This window comes from Macaca fascicularis, chromosome 7 (genome assembly GCF_037993035.2).
Source record: "Macaca fascicularis isolate 582-1 chromosome 7, T2T-MFA8v1.1".
Taxonomy (NCBI): Eukaryota; Metazoa; Chordata; class Mammalia; order Primates; family Cercopithecidae; genus Macaca; species Macaca fascicularis.
Window position 1 is genome coordinate 24,950,943 of NC_088381.1, and position 18,751 is coordinate 24,969,693.

An 18,751-nucleotide genomic window follows, 5' to 3' on the forward strand; every position below is an offset into this window, starting at 1 on the left:
TCCTGAATCAGGAAGCTATTGCTAACCCAAAGGGACTCTAATGTGTGTCTGTGGTTGAAGACTACACCCAGATGAGTCACTGCTAGCAATCAAGAATTCCTGCCTTGATTCATTTTTAGCCAAACTGGTGAAGTTCTTTGGTTGGGGAGGTTCTATGTTAGGGGGCTCCAGAAAATTCAGATGAGAGATGTAGAAAGAAAGTTGGGGAGGGTCATCATAGCTTTTGCACAGTTTAGCTGCCCAGTGATAGCAGGGCTGTCAGTGCTCCTGTCATTACTCTGAAGAAGATACAACTTTATGAGAATGTTCCCAAATGAATGAACCCAGTCACAGCCAAAGTCAAGGGCTTAAACATTATGATATTAACTGTTCTTTCAGCTGTGAATCTGATTTATGTTCTTAATGTCCCCAAAAGACTTAATGATACTGCTTTAAAGTAGAAAAAGAAAGGAAGGAAAAGGAGAAAATGATTGATCACACACTGAAGTTTATTCTACATCAGCATCCTGACACTAGATAAATCAGGGAAGAGATTTAAAATCCTGAGCTCTTTTTCCTCTAGAAAAACGATTAACTTTTCTTTGCCTTTGTAGGATTTATAAATTTGCCTTTCAGAATCTGGTACACACTACCAACCCTTCTCGAAAAAATGGTCATCTCACACTCAAAAGCTCAACTCAAAAGGAAATCCATATCAATACTACATATGAATAATAGTCTATTAACATTAATAAAAATCATTTTTTTGTATTAATATCTTTTTCAATTTACCCCTTAGTCAATTTTTTCTAAACTCACAGCCAAATGAATAACAAGGAAGAGGTTCATCATGTTCAGATGGCCAAAGATTAAATAGGATATCACTGCTGCATATCTGTCCATGTTTTTATTTTGTAGATAGCAAAAATACTACTAAAAGACTTAGCATTAAATTTTATCCATATTTAGATTCAAATGAAGTTTTCAATAGCATATAAAAAAAAAGATTAATAATTGCATACTTACCCAAGCACATGGTTTGGTCAGCATTTGTTTTAAAGCCAGTGTGGCAAAGGCAATAAAAGCTTCCAACTGTGTCAATGCACTGCCCATGACTGCATATATTGGGGATTTCCTGACATTCATTGCGATCTGTAAAGAAAAAGCATCTTAAGTGAGAACTTTGAAGACAAAATACAATTGAATAACTTACCTTCTAGCTATTGTTCTCAGGAGTAATCCTAGCTCTAAACTAAGTTAGTGAAACAGATATATTTATTTTTGCATCCAAGTGGATTAAAACTTACTCTCATTTACCAGGCATGGTCAGAGTATGTTAACAATACATGACACAATAAAAAACAAGGGGAAGTAATCAAAAAATATTCTGAAAGATGAAAAGACTTAGAAGTAAAATGGGTGGAAAAATTCAAGCTGGGAGGATTTTCTGTTTGATTATCAGCCTACGCAGCACCACAGACTGTGGAATTAATTGAAGTATTTTGTCTAGTTAAGATTTGGTGCCTCAAGTCATGGATAGTTCATGGCTTCCTTTGGAAATTTATATCAAAGTCAAATCCCATGGCTAAGATTAAGTTTTTCTTGATGGACAACCCACATGGCCCCTTGTTCAAGTTGCATCTCTTTGTCTTATTCCTGTAACTTTTTGTTTCATCTTCACCAAGTATTAATGTCTACATAGGGCTCCTTTTAGCATGTGACAATCTGAACACTGTCTCTTTCTTTTTACTCTCATCCATTCATTTAAAACGAAGCCCTCTCATCTTGCTTCTGCCAGTCTTTAAGCTCTACATTATATTTACCATCAACTGAATCTTTGTTGCTTTCCTGAAATCTGATGATCTGAGGGGCAGAATTTAATGCGTGAATTCACATATGACATAATTACATGCCACCTTATGTCTCTAATGTTTTAAAGCTCTATGCTTAGAGTAAATGTACTTCGAAGAGCACTGTGCCATTCTGACTTTCCTACTGTCACAGAAGAAAGCACATGGAGTGCCATCTTTGCTGCAGATGCTGTAGGGCAGATGGCATTTCGCTCTTAGTTAAATAATCCAGACTTGCTGTTTGCCTGAAAGGTCTACTCAGAACACAGTCATCATGAATGGACACTTTTTTGCTGCACACAGCAACCCTGCTTGTGCCAGAATCATGGATATCTCCTCCATTTCATGTGTCCGGGCTGCCATTTTATGACTATCTCCTATTTAGTAGATGAATCATCATACCATTTAGAAGTTCGAAGTGAAGTTGAGTATATCATTATGAGGGGAAATTGAAACAGAGCAGCTTAGGAACTACTACTGGCCTATGCAGAAATGCTATTTAACAAATTATGATTATTCCCATTTGAGAAAATGAATTTAAAGTGAGCCAACTGCTTCCCAGTATAGGCAGAGGAGACTGATTTCTGTTCTTGAGGAAGGGTATGTCAGGTCTTACCATAGTTGGCCCAAAACTTTGGCACCTTCAGGTAGGACTGGACCTGGAAGTATGCAGGGGACAAAGTCCATCTCATATCTGGTTTCCACAAGGAAATGGAGAGCCTTAAGGATCTTATTAGAAAGGGATCCCCAATTAGGAATTTCCTTTCATCTATTGCCCTATTTCATGATGGTTTAAATAAATGAAAAATGAAATATGGAGAGTACTTTGGAGTTCTACTGGTAAAACTAGAGCAGAAATCTAGGTTTCTACAAGCACCAGAATTTGAACTCTTAGATGATCATATTTGAGGTTGGGATAGGAGTTCTGAACAGGCTACTGTGGAAAGAAACCCAAACAGTCAATACAGAGAGAGAGGAAACCACAAGGAAGTAGCTGGGAAGAAACTGTTTCTTGTCTTCAGCTGGGCAAGACATTTCAAAAGGGGGTTGCATTTGCTCTAACTCTCCAGCTTCTGCTGTCAGACTAGCATCCTGAGCTCAGATATCTAATTGTTCTCTGAGCTCTCTCAGCAATAATGTGGGTGCTATGGTCAGGTGTGACTTGGGGTGTGAAATAATGTGCTTATGAATTCAAACAAAGATCTCATGATGGAGAGAAAGATTTAGTTATTTTCATTTTAAACAGAAGCAAAAAGGAGTACTTTATAGCATGCCTGAAAAAAAAAATGCCAAGTATAGAATAGCATTTAAAGATATTTTAAAAGTAAGACATAAATAAAGACATTTCTAGAATGAAGTCTTCAACCCAACTGGTTGAATGGTTGCAAAACTCTAGTTAATTCCCTTTCTTCTGAGGATTTCAATGAATAAAGGAAATCAAGCTTTTGGCTGCAAATGATTCTCACTCACAACACTTATAGCTGGGTGCATTTTAGGTATGTCAGTCTTCTACAGGAAAACAGTAAAGGGCTTAAGCCCCAGCAGGCTATGGCTGAATTGTCTTATCTTGATCTATAAATAGCTCTGTCCCACTTCTTACCTGAGTGTGAAATGGTATGAAATGACTCATTCTATATTATCAGCAATTCTTTATTTTGACTGGAATTATTTCATCCAGTTCTAAAGAAATATAAATTACAAGCAAAATGCAGGGAAGTGGTATCAATGCCAAGTTTCGCTAGGGTATTGTGGTTCATATCAGAGAAGTCCCCACTTTTCCTGTCCTGTATTTTTAATACATGGATAGCAACAGCTCTGTTGACAAAATGCTAAATACTTACACATGTTCCTTTAAACTCAACAAAACAAGTCTTGATTCTCAATGTGACTTTTTGTTTGGCAATTACACCCTCTTCCCACCAAGGTCTCATAAAACAATGCAAAATACCCTAAAGAGAACAGTGCACTTCCTACCACTTAATCGCTGGTAGGCAAGGAAATCCAAGGAAAATCTGACCACGTCCCCCTGTGTTGTTTCATTCACGAATGCATAAAATATCCAGGAAACCCCCTGTGAAATGAACCATGAGCAAAATAACACATTCTTCCTGACTAATATACAATGATTTGCTTTGCTAAATATACAGTGATTTTTGCTAAATATACAATGATTCAGAATTACTTAAAAATTTACTAGAAAATCATTCTGAGGTATTATTTTGCTTCTGGGCTGAAACACCAGTCTTTTACATTTTTATACCACTGGCTGCAAGATACCACCAGATACTGAATAACTTCACCATGCACTGAAATTGATAACATGCGCATGCTTCCTATTTCTATCACATCCTTGACAAAAGTGAACACCAAAAAATCCAACCTCTAGGGGACATGGTAATAAACAGCTAATAAAGGCTGTTGATGTTTGCTGCCTTCAGTGAGTGACCTGTAAGATGACTGGGAAGAAAAGCGATGGTTTTGTTTGTTCTGTTTACGCAGATTAATCTGACCCAGCTTAGGAGAGCTTCACTGCCTAGATTTGGGGTATGTAGCCAAGACGGTGAAAACCTCACGTTTCTGAGAGGGGTTCTGTGGAAGGAAAAAAATCATTTGGTCCTAAATGTTGCTTAGGGGAGTGTGTGTATGCATAACTGTGTGTGTGTGTGTGTAATGTGTGGGGGTGAGTGTTTGCAGGCAGGGCAGCAGATAGGCAAATATGAAATCTGTGTATGCAAAAGATTTCCTTCTTGTTTTAAAAATATCTCATCCAGAAAGAGGATTAAAAAGCTAAGTGTTTAGACATTTTGACAATACCCTTTTTTCCAATTTAGTTATTAGAGTTCATCAATCTAAATCTTAACTCATATATTCTTCAGCTTAACTATCTGAACATAAATCCAGATATCTGAAGCTTCATGAAGACAAACTCTCGGGTAGGCATGTCCAGCCTGTGGGGCACTACATACCATTGCACTGTCCTGTGGAGGTGAAGCGGTAGCCGGGCTTACAGTCACAGCGGTAGCTGCCTGCGGTGTTGATGCATTCGGCGTTGCGCTGGCACACTGGGCCGTTCTGACACTCGTCAATATCTACGAGCAGAAGACAACTGAATTTGAAGGAGAACAGAATCTGGTGTCCAGTTAACAAAGCCTCTCATATGAAAACAAATTTATATTTTATTTTGATCTGTTCTATTGAAAAGACAACACAGATGTGTACAGCAGCTTTATTTATTGCCAGAAGTTGGAAGCAACCAAGATGTCCTTCAATAGGTGAATGAATAAATAAACTGGGGTACATTCAGACAACGGAATGTTATTTAGCACTAAAAAGAAATGAGCTATCAAGCCATGAAAAGACATGGAAGAAAATTAAATATGGCCGGGTGCGGTGGCTCACACCTGTAATCCCAGCACTTTGAGGGGCTAAGGCGGGTGGATCAAACTGAGGTCAGCAGTTTGAGACCAGCCTGACCACCACGGTGAAAACCCGTCTCTACTAAAAATACAAAATTAGCTGGGCATGGTGGTGCGTGCCTGTAATCCCAGCTACTTGGAAAGCTGAGGCAGGAGAACCGCTTGAGCCTGGGAGGTGGAGGTTGCAGTGAGCCAAGATCATGCCATTGCACTCCAGCCTGGGCAACAAGAGCAAAACTCCGTGTCAAAAAAAAAAAAAAAAAAAAAGAAAATTAATGTATATTACTAAGTGAATCAGAAGCCAATGTGGAAAGGTGACACAATGTATGATTCCAACCACACAACATTCTGGAAAAGGCAAAACTCTGGAGACAGTAAAAAAAATCAGTGGTTGCCAGGGGTTAGGAGAGACCAGGGGATACATAGGCAAAGCACAGATAATTTTTAGGGCAGTGAAATTATTCTAAAAATAGCTATGAAATGCTAGATACATGTCATTATAAATTTTTCCAAACTCATAGAATGTACAACACCAAGAGCGAACTCAAATGTAAATCATCACAGGGGACTCTGGGCGATAATGATGTCATTGGAGATTCAATCGTAACAAATGCACCACTCTGATGGGGGATGCTGATGATAGGGGGGGCTGTGTATGTGTAGGGGTAGGGAATATATGATAAATCTTTGTGCCTTCTTCTCAATATTGCTGTGGACCTAAAACTGCCCTAGAAAATAAAGTCTATTAAAAAAAAAAAAAAAAAGAGAGAGAGAGAAAGGAAGACTGAAAGCCCGTTATCCAAACTTTCCCACTTCAGTAATATTTATAAATGCAAGAGTTTGATTTATGACCACATATGGACTCTAATGATGTTCATGTCTAAAAAAAGTCATGAAACTTGGCTGCTAGGGCCAGCACTTGACATGGGTATAGATTAATATCCTAGGAAGCCTTGTATTTACTCAAAGATCTGGATTTTATGATTCAATAAGGTTGCTATTGTCTGAAAGGCTGCAAGAGCAGAATGTCTCAAATCTTAAAGACCACATGAATCACTTAGGATCTTGCTAAAAGGCAGATTCTGACTTGGCATGTCTGGGGAATGGCCTGAGAGTCTGAATTTCTAATAAGTTCCCAGCTGATGCAGGTGCTCCTGGTCTGTAGAGAGTGCTTTGAGGTACAGGGCTGTAGAGACACCTGCTCAAATTACTGCCACAAGGCAGTCAAATCAAGAAAACCTAACATGGGAATCATCATAAAACTATTGAAAACAAACCAACTCTCATTAAAACAGAAAAGATTTTGGATAATGGATATTGTGTGTTCCAGGGCTTTGACTTTGCTTAGGAGGTTGTCTACTTAAAAAACAAAACAAAACACAACAAAAAACAGATACCTAATATAGTTCAAATTCATGGCATCACAAAAGTTACTACATGTCCATGGTATATCATGGGGCAAAATACGTTTCCCTCTTCCCTGCTCCAGTAGAACAATCTAACTCAGACTAAGTCCAGTAGAGGGGATGGACTGTAACAGGTGGGGGTTGGCCCTTAGTACCAGTTCTGGGCTTTTACACAGAAGTTGGCTCGGCCAAAGAAGTTCCTACAAGGGGGTGGCAGATATATCAGTCGATGCCTCTTGGGTGTGGTTCTGTGGTGGAAAACCCTCAGGACTGTCAGTTAGTCAGTGGGGGTTCCTGTCTAAGGCGGGTGGATTGTGCCTCTCTGGGCAACAGACCAGGAGTAGGACTGTGCCTGCCTTCGGTTACAAGGGACCCAGCACCGCCTCATTCACCAAGTCTGCTCTGCTCTGAATTCAGGATGTATAGAAACACAGGGGGCAGACTGTGCCATTGTCTGTGAGTAGTGTCACAGACAAGCACTTCTATGATGTGGCATCTGACAATGTGGCTACTTGGTGAGAGCAGAGGTATGGAAGCTCCCTAAATCACCTCTGCAATCCATTCCAATTTCAGCGTTGCCGAGGCATGTATGCACTCAACCTCATTTTCATATTCTAAGAGCTAAGAGTATGCTGGGAAGCAGCTGACCCTGGATTAAACATTCACCCTGAAGACGGATATCCTGTGAAACGGCAATCAGAAGTTGGAGTACTTAGTTATCTCAATATCCACAGAATGCTACCCTGACAGCAAAATGCCTTGCATTGGTACAGCTGCATGTGTTTAATCTCATGCATCTGGCAAGGTCTAAGTTACCTTGGTGGTCATGGGTGGTCTTGTCTATGGGTTCTGGCCAAGGGCTGCCGCCTCAGCAAGTGTAAGTGGTTAAAAGGTACCTGGGTACAGTGATCATCAAAGCGAACTCTGAGGGGAAGGGTGGGGAGGAAAATGCCACAGGCAGGTGGCAGGCATGCTGAGCATGCTCGAGACGGGGAAAAGTGCGGCTGTGAGGGAGGCGGCCAACTCTAGCACTGTAAGATCATCTGACGTGGGTTCCCTCTCCCACATCCATGCTTCCTCTCCAGGTACCTGATCCTTGATGGCTTCCCAAAGACCAGGGACTCAGGCCAAGGTCTGAATTGGCTATCTTCTTAGGAAGGCTCGGAATGGCTATCACCCCATTCCCACTAACTCACACAGCAGGCAGAGTAAGGGACATGTGCCCACTTGGCCACAGTAACTGAAAGCCTAGTGAGAGGAACTTAACAAGTATGTGGTTAGGACTATAACTTTACTTGTGGTATATAAGTTGTCTTCAGTTTAGACAAAAAAGTTTTTTTTTAACATTACAATGTTGACATATGTGCTATAATATGTGCTCTGAGGGGTAATAACCCTTTCTAACATGAATAAAAACTCTGCTAGAGGCCCGAAGTGTAAGTATTAAATAGAAAATTATTCCAACTATCCTGGGCACATGGTATATTTAATAACCAGTAATGTCCCTTTTACTCAAATGTAACAGAACTATCTTTCCCAGATGTAGGGAAAAATATGAAGTGCTATAAGGAATGCTCCGAATCACAGTACATATACATGGCAACAGGAGGTAATTTGAAAATGAAAAAAGTACATGTGCATGCCAACATTCTTCATATAAAATCAAATTTGCTGTTCTTGCCATTTGGAATTCTCTCATGCATTTAGAATATTTGCATTAACCTTGTTTTCACTTGGGAGTAGCAACGTCTGTCTGGAAGAGAAGTGATTTTGAGAGTCAACTAGGATGACTGTCCACTCATTGATTTTCAAGCAATGTGAAACAAAAGCAATCTAGGTGACACACCCAGGAACTCAAAGCTTTTTCATATCAGCTGGGAAGTCTAATATTAATACACTGTGTGTTGGGGGAAGGGGGCTGGGAATGCTCCTCCTGGTTTTTCCACTGAAGTTAGTGAATTTTTTTTTTTTTTTTGCATGAAATTTCATGTTGTTCCACACCATGCCCTTGACTATTTCTAGAGCTTAATGCATTTCTGAAATTTCAATGTTGTGAAATTCGCCAGTGTGTATCATTAAGTACCTTATCAGTTAGCTCTTTTCTGGATATGATAAAGTCACGATGCCACTTACCTTCACAAACCAACAACTTGTCATTATAGAAGAATCCCACTGGACATTCACATCGGAAGCTGCCAACCATGTTGATGCACACTCCATTTTCACAGACCCCTGGGATCTCCCGGCACTCATCAATATCTAGAGACAGAGTAGTCATTCGTGAGTGACAGGACAGCACATGACCCCTGTGCAGGGTAAGACAAGATGCAAAGTTCTTGTGTGTGTGTGTGTGTGTGTGTGTGTGTGTGCATGTGTTGGGGTGATGGTGATGGCAATAGGGGACATCAGTGAATAGCAAATTGAGGTAACTAAACCACTTTCCAGACATATGAGTCTAACTGGATTTAAAATATATCTTTTGGGTTTTGCTTCAGAATGTCAATTTTGTACAGGTAGAGGGCATCCTTGTATCCTCTGGGCACTGTGGGTACACCAGATGAGTAAAATAGAAGGGATAGTCAAGGGTAAACAGTCTCTCCACACAAGTGTGCCTGTATTTAGGGAAAAGGGAGAGGTGAGCTGGTAAAGAATCGCAGAGGAGCACATGGTCATATGGAACTCTGATCTTTCAAATTCCAGTTCAACTCCCCCTTCCTATTTCATGTGGCTTTAGAAAGGAGGTAAGTCAGGTGTGGGGATGTCAGCTAGGCCAGGGCTGACAATGAAGACGAGGTCAGCACTGAGGAAGAACTGTCACAGTAGACTGTGTGCCTCCTCAGGCTGGGAGTTGGGCTTGGTTTTCCATCACTGTGTTACGGTTCCTTAGCACTCTACATGACAGGTAGTAAGTGCTCAATTCAAATTTGTTCAATTAAGAGCAAGTGTCTGGCAGTGTGTTGGTGAGCACTAAAACAAGACCAAGAGTGAGAACATGGCCAGGACCCAGGCTGCTAAGGCAGGGCTGGCCAGCTATGGAGAGAGACTTTGGGCACCTCACCAGCCTGGCCATGTCCCCAGCCTGGAGTGGTCCCATCTCTGTCTTACCCACTCTGAACTCCTGACCACTGAAGTGCCCTCTAGGATAACAGTAGTAATAGTAATAATAATGGTAATAGTATTAATAGTAACAGCATCTCATTTGCTGCATGCCTGGTACATTTCTCAAGCATTCAAGCTGTATTTATTGGCTGAATTATCACAGCTACCCTATGAGATGGTCTCGGTACTATGACTATTCTAACTAAGAGATGATGCCAGTGAGGCCAAGCCAGACTATATAACTTGCCCAAGACCAAGCAGCCAATGAGAGGCAGAGTCAGGATTTGACACTGGGACTCAGTTAACAGGCCACCCCGCCTCTCTTTTCATATAAGAAGATCGTATTAGGGTGATTTCCTACATCACCCTAATACAATCTTCACAGAACTGTCATCAACACTTTTGTTATCCTGGATGGCCCTTCCACCAGCCCCTTGGCTGGGTTTGATGAAACACCTCAGCTGGGAGGTATGCAAAGCCTTGGTCTACAATCCAAAGTCTTCCAATTCACTAGTTTCTATGACTGTTGTTGAGATACTTTGTTTACTTATTGTAGTCAGGAGCCTTTGCAGGGTACATGCTTTGCTAGCATACTTTGTGAGAAGATGATCATGGACTGAAGTGGAGCCTACAAGAGCTGCTGCAATTTTAGAAGAACCACACTCTATAACCCATCTGTTTTAAAGGAGAAATTTAATGTCATAGATTTATTTTAGACCCTTTTTAAAAAAAGGGTTTGATTCTGTGTGAAGGCAGAATTGACCTATTTAATGAAAAGAAACAGCTTAGAATCTCAAAGGGTTCATTGCTATTTTGAATACAGGCAATTATGTCTTTAGATCTTTCACAGCTTTGTCATTCATGTCATGAAAAAGCCATGTAAAGTTACATCACAACTGTGTATCATAAGTAAACAAAAAACAAATTCAGATGCCATTCATTCAGTGTGGGTTAGAACATGAAACATCATATTCACATTCATTTGTTTTAAACATAAGTGACATATTATTATCAAGTTTAACAATAACTGGCTGAGTCTAATTTCCAGCCATTGTTAGGTGTAAAATAGCAAAAGGATATACTAAAAATTATATTTTCTTTTCCTGTCAGGATTTTATTTGAACTTCAACTTAGAGAAGTTTATATTTTAAGACAAGATTAATAAACATGCTATAGTTTTAACCCTATATGAATGGACTCCACATGCCAACAATCATAAGATCTTCCAAAAGGAGAGTATAAAGCTTAAATAAAACAAAGCTTTTTAGTCATCTAAATATTTTGTCATGGTGGAATTTGGTAACAATAAGCATATAGCTAAAAATCAGATGTCCAGTTTTCAAGAGCTAGAAGCAAACTAAGCCACGAGTCAGGACTGTGTTCTGGTCCCCACTCTGTTATTAATTAGCTGGGTGGCCTTGGGTGAGTCCCTTTCCCTCTTTGGGCCTCTGTCTCCTCAAATATGAAGCAAGGCTTTTGGACTAGATGAAGTTTGAAGCCTTTCCAGCTCTCCTAGTGGACAACGCTAATGTTGTTTCTAGTCTTTGCTTACTGCCAACCTTGGAGGGCAGCCTTGCTGGGGTACACGCCTGGTCGGTCCGTGGAGAACCATTACCATTACAGACCACTTATCTTGTGATCACAGATTCTAGGGAGATTAAAAGATCTGTTTTGGGAAGGGGAAAAACAAAGCAGCTGGGGCCAGGTGTTCCATGCCAATGTCATTTAGCAGTTTTTCTTTCCAAACCATGAAGTTTCTTTGGACGTGGACGAGACTGTGGAGCCATATGGATTTGGCACTAAGGGAGCCAGGCTGATTGCTGGACCAGACTCTTGTTTTCTTAAACAAGGTCACTGGAAAGGCTGATGTGGACTTTAGTTTACTTATTATGAATAAGGTGGAATAAAGCAAGTGGTGATGTTTGCTACTAGACACAACTGTGCAGACTTAAGAGGGCATCTAAGGATGCATATAAATCACACCAGGGAAAAACTCAGAGAATGCAACAGCTTTCCATCTACTTTTATGTTATTTGGTTTTAAACCACAAGGGCATTGCCTGCACTGGCTGACTGCTGTGCAATACTTCTGAATCTTGCACAAGCATCTCTACCAATGTTGCGTTCTCTGCTTCATTGACCAGGTAGGGCCTCACGCTGAAAAGATTTTTATTTCACATCTGAAATTCTCAAAGCAGATGACCTGAGGAGATTCCATGTAAGATAAAATTGATCCACGAGAGGACTTTATGTAAATAATCTACATGTAAGGATTGGTGTGAAAAGTCACTTAACCTGGTCTTAGTCAGAAGGAAGGATTGGGAATTACAGTCAAATCAAATGTCAACTGGCCCTACTCCCAGAATCTCTCCCCTTGCTGATGCCTAAGGTTGGTTTAACTATGCTTGATTGTCATTTTGGGAAAAATTTTCCAATCCCCTTAATCATGAACAACAAATGCTGTTGCCAGTTAGGTGGAGCTGCACAGGGTGTTTGCACAGTTTGTTTCAAACTAAGAATCAGTGTTTCAATAAAGTGAAAGGCATTGTTTAACTTTTTTTTTTCTTCTAAGAAAACAATGGGAACTGAGAAAATAATGGTGTACTCCTCTTGCTAACACAAAGGCAAAAACAGAAAGTCCTGACAATGCCGTCATGACTCACCAACGGGTAAACCGGTGTAAATGTCGATGACAAAGCCTGGCCTTTGACTTCCACAGAGTGTAGCAAACTCATCTGCAATGAAGGTGGGATGGGAGGACAGGAGTCAGCAAAGAGCAATAATTAGACTGAAAAAAATTACTTTGTAAGCATTCTTGAAAGGTATTTGTCTGTAGTTTGAAGAATTTAAAATAAAAAGTAAACCTGAAAATTCCTACAGATATAATCTTGCCTGTAAGATAAATATGGAAGAAAAAAATGATCTAATGTTGACGTGATAATGAAGAAGAAGTAGAGACCCCCAGATCACATGCCACTCATTCACATGAGTTTGCCTGTAGGAGTTTGGATTTTGATATGGGTGTTGCTCAGCTCTGAACTCAGGGACTGGTAAGAGTGCCTCTCTCTACTCTGCATTAAGAGATCTAGGGTTTGAGGAACACATACAAAAGCCATTTTCTCAGTAGATTATAGGAGACCATAGCAAATCTAGCCATGTTCTTGACATCACATTGATTAATGACTAATTTGGGTCAATCAACCAACCTTCACCATTTTTTTTTCAGTTTTTGGAGCTGGATTTCATTTGGTACAGCTCTGTCATATTCCCTCCCTCTCCCTCTCTCATTTTCTGTCTTTCTCTCACTTGAATTAGTCAAATTTAACAGATAATAAAGGATGAACTAAATTCTATCGGCAGTCCCTTCTAACTATGAGATTTTGTAATTCCAGATCATGACTGTAACTGGTAAGGTATGGTATCAATATAAGCTTCAGATGACCACTGCCTTATTGGTCACACTCAGTGAAAATTAGTATCAGATTTCTGGAAGTATTTTAATCCAAATATAGCATGTTATTCTCCTTGTGTTTTGTTTCCTTAATCTATGAGTGCTCACTTCCAACACTGTAATGCCAGCTGACATTGGTCATCCAAAGAAATTACAGGGACTCTTAAAATATGTGCAGATTTCACAGTTAACGAAAAGCCTTGACCAGATTTGGTGAATATCCAACATCAAGAAGAAATCTTGCATTTTACACAAGAGTACGTAGATATTAAAAACTCAGGCAACCATTTCTAAAAGTAAATGTTAGTCTATATTAAGGGTTTCCAAAGTGGTCTCCAGAGGAATATGCAATAATTCAATAGGATAAAAAAGAAAATACTAGGACTTCTATCTTTGGAAAAATCTAATCTTTAAAAAAATTAATTTTGTGCACACTTTATATTAGAACAGCTCAGAAAAATAATAAATGCATTTTTCAATATAATTGAAAACAAATACATATACACATACATAGACCTATACACGTAGACTTTTACATATAAATGCACACCAGGTGTGTATAAGCTCCAGATTTTTTACCAACAGGTAAGTATCATCTAAAGTTGTAAAGACCATTGCTCAAGATCAAGGGTCAGCAAACTTTTTAATAAAAGGACATAGAGTAAAATATCTTAGGCTTTGCAGGCTGTACAGTCAGTCAAAACTATTTAATGCTGCCATGAAAGCAGCAGTAGACAATACAGAAATAAATTAGTGTGCTCTAATAAAGTTTTATTTATGGGCAACAAAACCTGAAGTTCATGTAACTTTCATATTATGAAATACTCTTCTCCTGTTTTTTTTTTCCAACCATTTAAAGTGTAGACATCCTTCTTAGCTTGCAGGCCATTCAAAAGTAGATGCTTGGATGGATTTGGTCCATTGGGTGTATTTTGCCAAGCCCTGGTCTAGAAACATTTTGCAGGGTAGAGGTAAATCAGAATTCTAAGTGGTGGTTATTATATTATTTCTGGAGTAAACAATGGATGGAATAATACATTTTACTAAAAAAGAATTTTCTGCTGCATACAAGGTCAGGTAGTGCCAAACAACAGATTTAATATTTTATGTATCACTGTGGACAATGGGGTAGGATTCCCTTTACAGAATACCCTAATCAATTCCTGGCATGATAATTTCAATTCACCCAAATTATAATCTTGGCAAATGATGTCATCATCATATACATAATGCATAGTGTATACCATATGATATAAGAACAGTATACTAATGTCTTCATTTCCTCAAAGGATGCAATTTAGCCCCCCTCCCTTTTTTGAAGACAAATAACATTATTTAGTTTCTTTCTCTATGAGAATATAAGAAGAAATTTATCTTGGATCTCAGTATCAAGAATAGTTGCACTTTCCTTTCATTTTGAGTTTTCTTTATGGTCATTGAGAATTTTGTACTTGATCACGTCTCCCTTTTCATAGGACCTGCTAGAAAGTTTGGGGCTAAAGTTATTGCTTATTTCAGGGCAAGTGTGTAGGAATTCCCGGCTTGGATTTTGTGTGTTAGTCCTGCTCCTGGCTCTACCTTTCTTACTCTTGTTTGTCATTTGCCTTATGCTTATTTCTTGTTTAACATTTACATTTTTGTAGGCTGCCTTTAATCATTTTTGGAATGAATTTAGCTTTAAACAAGTAGAAAGACAAGGAATGATGTTTCCTTTATTGTCACATTGATTTGTCTAATGTTTCCAGTCTTTTAGTTACATGAAGAATTCAGTAACAATGAGAACATTGTTTATAGTTTATATTTTTGTGATATGCTGAGTTTACAAGTCTGGTTATGTGTTAGGGTATACATTAGAAAACATATTCTGTGACTCAATGTTCGGCTGGAATGATCAGCATCAATTGCGAATTTAAATCATGAGCCAGTTTTTTTCCCCTGTAAAGATAAACAATGCATGCTTTGCTTCCTTCACTAAGACTGATTTCCCCAACAATTCATGGGTAACTTTTCAACCTATATTTTTGATAATGGAGAAACTAAAACTCACCTGTACTTGGGATGGGACACTGTTCACAGGGCTTATTCCAGGCCCGGCCAATGTTGTAGGAACAGCAGCACATCTTCTTGGTCATGTTGAATAACAGTTCTCCATCACAGGTCTGGTTGTCAGCATAGTAGTTTCTGTAGCACAAACTTCTTCTCATATCTAGAAGGGAGGTTAAAAAAAAAAAGGATTGGAGGGTTGGTGATGCCATGTGGGAAATCACAACAAATTTCTAAGTGGATACTCAACAAGCAAGTTTCATTTGAGTTGTATTGTAGCTTGGCTTTGATAAGGGCACAAAAAACTTACTCTTACACAACGTTCTAGCTACCTACGCTGCTACAAGAGAAAGAATTTCAGAAGTATATTCCCTGATATTTCATGCCACAGAACTAAGACATTATGTAGCTGTAGCATTAATAAACTTCAAATGACTCTCTGCCCAGTCTCCTAGTAACAATTCTCTACTGCCATTTGGCAGTAAGTTTCTCATTTTCGACTCATGATGTTTTAATACTGTAGGTCAGTGCTGTAAATATAATTGTACAAAGATACACCCAAAAGTCAAACAAAAGAAGTACTATTAACTGTTGTTTGGGATTTTCCAACATTACATTTTAGAGAAAACTCCCAACCACCCACCCGTGGTGGTGAAAAAATGCCAAGTTATGATTTACAGGGGAAGAGGCTCCTAACAAGACAGTGAAGGGATGCCAGCACTCAGTCTGATGAGTAACACCTCCCTAAGGTGATGAACTTGTGAGCTCTCTTCCTCTTTGTCGATGAGAACTAAACATGCATTACTGAGAAAAGCCTGGACTTACCCATGCAATTATTTCCCCCATTCACTTGCATGTAGTCTGGAGGACAGATACAGGTGTAGTTGCCAACGGTGTTGTAACATGTCCCTGGACCACAGATTCCAGGAGTCTCACATTCATTCACATCTAGAATCCAAAGAGAAAGTGGTATGTGAATATGAAAACTTCACATTTTGGAATGGCCTGATACTTAATGCCAATATGAATGTTGACAATAAAGGAGAAAATCTATAGGGTATTTTCAAATAAGATAACAAAAATAGGTATTTCATTCATTCGTGTCCTCTCTCTGTGCAAATGTGTGCCTTTTGAGGAAAGAAGGTTTTAGAAAAGGAGACTCCGTCTCAAAAAAAAAAAAAAAAAAAAAAGGGAACTCCTGGCTGGACATGGTGGCTCACGCCTGTAATCCCAGCATTTCGGGAGGCCAAGGTAGGTGGATCACTTGAGGTCAGGAGTTCCAGCCTGGCCAACATGGTGAAACCCCATCTCTACTAAAAATACAAAAATTAGCCAGGCGTGGTGGTGCACACCTGTAGTCCCAGCTACTCTACTCGGGAGGCTGAGGCAGGAGAACTGCTTGAACCCTAGATACAGAGGTTGCAGTGAGCCAAGATCATGCCATTGCACTCCAGCCTGGGCAACAGAGCAAGACTCTGTCTCAAAACGAACAACAACAAAACAAAACAAAAACAAAAAAGAAAAGGAACTCTTGCCTTCTGACATGAGACATATCAAATATTATAATGAATCTCCTAATAAGTGAACCTATAACATCCTCAAAGGTAGGCAGAGATAGAAATATAGAGAAATTAAAATATCAAATATCCCTTAGGAAGACAAGCACACTTCTTATGTTCACAAAATCTATGATAGGGTATATAGTATCCCGAAGTCATTAACAGCTGGCTTCATGAATCTGCATTGGTAAGGCAGCATGGAGCATATTTCACATCCTCTCCCCACTTCCAAATGAAGGAGTTGATTCTAATCTTTGTTAACTCCATGGGTCTTAGAGCTGTCCCATATACCCTATGACGTTCAACTAATACTCAGTGAGGTTGCCATTTGTCTGGGTGACCTAGTAAGACATTTAAAGAGCCAGGGGAATATTTCTTATGCAGAGCACAAGGAGGTCTTTTTCCTAAACAGTTGTGTGATTCCTCCATGTAGATGAAAACCATGGCTCATGGCCGAAGTGCTCTGAAACCTAGAAGTGGTTAATATTCTCCACCTTTCCAGTAACACAGAATGAACAAGGGCCACCACTCATAGCATAAAGCCAAAGGGCCGCCTTCTAGGAGAAGCTTATTTGAATACATGAGCACCAATGACAAGTGGTGAAGGATTAAAAGAAGAGGGCCCAGGACTCCCCCAAATAGAGAAGTAGCACTGAAATGGGACCTGTGCCACTCTCGTAATAAATGGCTTTTCTGAAGAGCACGGAAAACTCTTTTGTAAGCATACATGAGACTATGGTCCAGCAGAATAAGATACTGTTTTTCTCAGGAAAAGAGGGAGATTTAGGACTTACCAGAAATGACATCATCTGCATAACATGAGTCCAAATTGCCACATGTGTGACATATTTACCTGGCTATGCTCGTGTTTAGACCATTGTGTTACACTGCTAAATTCTGTTTTCCTGGTAACCATATTCTGGTTTTGCAGGTCAGTTCTCAATATCTGCAAGACCTTATCATCCTACAAGGACCATTTACCATCACACACTCGTGTATCTTCATTCAGGTAGTAGCCTGTTGGACAGCGGCACTGGAAACTCCCAAAGGTGTTGATACATTTTCCTCCTTGGCACAGCCCTGGTAGCTCCTGGCACTCATCAATATCTATCAAAATCAGAACAAAGGCATTCCTTTAGCATTGTAAATAAGCCCAAGGAAATTCAAGTTGTGTGCACTTTAAGACAAAGGAAACACAATTACCTTCCAATATAACGGTGATAGGATTTGGTCGGAAACCTTCCCCTCCAGGACAAAGAATTTTGTACTCGGCTATTGAAACAAAAATTCAAATTGAGTTGTTTTTGAATCTAAAGTTTTTAGAAATGGTATCCTCAAGAGGAATACTGACATATCCCACTGAAAATGTTCATTTTCAGGAATCTTTAGTTGTTACTCTGCATGTCTGAAGTAAGGTAACACCTTTGTGTACACTTCCCATTTTCCAGTGGTTTTTATTATGTGTCCCCAAGGCAAGGCCACTGCCCTCAGTCCTTGATCTCTAACCACTCCCTGGTCTTACGTGCGTGTGGACCATTTATCCCGTACCTTCATTCATCCCTTGTTTCTTTTTACAGATTTTCTTTCCCTTTTTATTTTCTCAAAAACTTCATCTTCATTTTTATGTTCTGTTCAGCCTTACTTTCTGGGAATTACAGCTTCCCTTAATAACCTTAATTGGCTTGTTTCCAAAACCCTTTCCAAATAGAGCCTTAGGAAAAGCTGTTCTCTGTTGATTCCCATCCCAATTCTCTCCTTAATGACTAGAGACCTTTCTTGTGCCTCCGTTTCTATGAGTAGCAATATTGATTCTCCTGGTTTCCAAAAACAACTTTCTACAGTGTCCTTGGGTTTCCCCCATTCATTCTCTCATCCAAGTATTTTTACCCAGAACCATTTATTTCAGTGCCATGCACCAGCACGGTGATACGTACAGGCCATGTGAATAA

General features: G+C 39.5%; 1 protein-coding gene across 1 annotated transcript in view; it reads right to left on the bottom strand.

Annotated features, from left to right (window-relative positions):
* Positions 1–18,751, bottom strand: part of FBN1 (fibrillin 1) — a 236,321-nt gene that overhangs the window by 38,455 nt on the left and 179,115 nt on the right. The window contains exons 39-46 of the mRNA XM_045395431.3: positions 18,006–18,074; positions 17,784–17,909; positions 16,069–16,191; positions 15,248–15,406; positions 12,413–12,484; positions 8,785–8,910; positions 4,796–4,918; positions 1,006–1,131 (exon numbers count right to left, since the gene is read on the bottom strand). Of these exons, the coding sequence (XP_045251366.2) occupies positions 1,006–1,131; positions 4,796–4,918; positions 8,785–8,910; positions 12,413–12,484; positions 15,248–15,406; positions 16,069–16,191; positions 17,784–17,909; positions 18,006–18,074 (924 nt within the window). The remainder of the gene's footprint in view (positions 1–1,005; positions 1,132–4,795; positions 4,919–8,784; positions 8,911–12,412; positions 12,485–15,247; positions 15,407–16,068; positions 16,192–17,783; positions 17,910–18,005; positions 18,075–18,751) is intronic.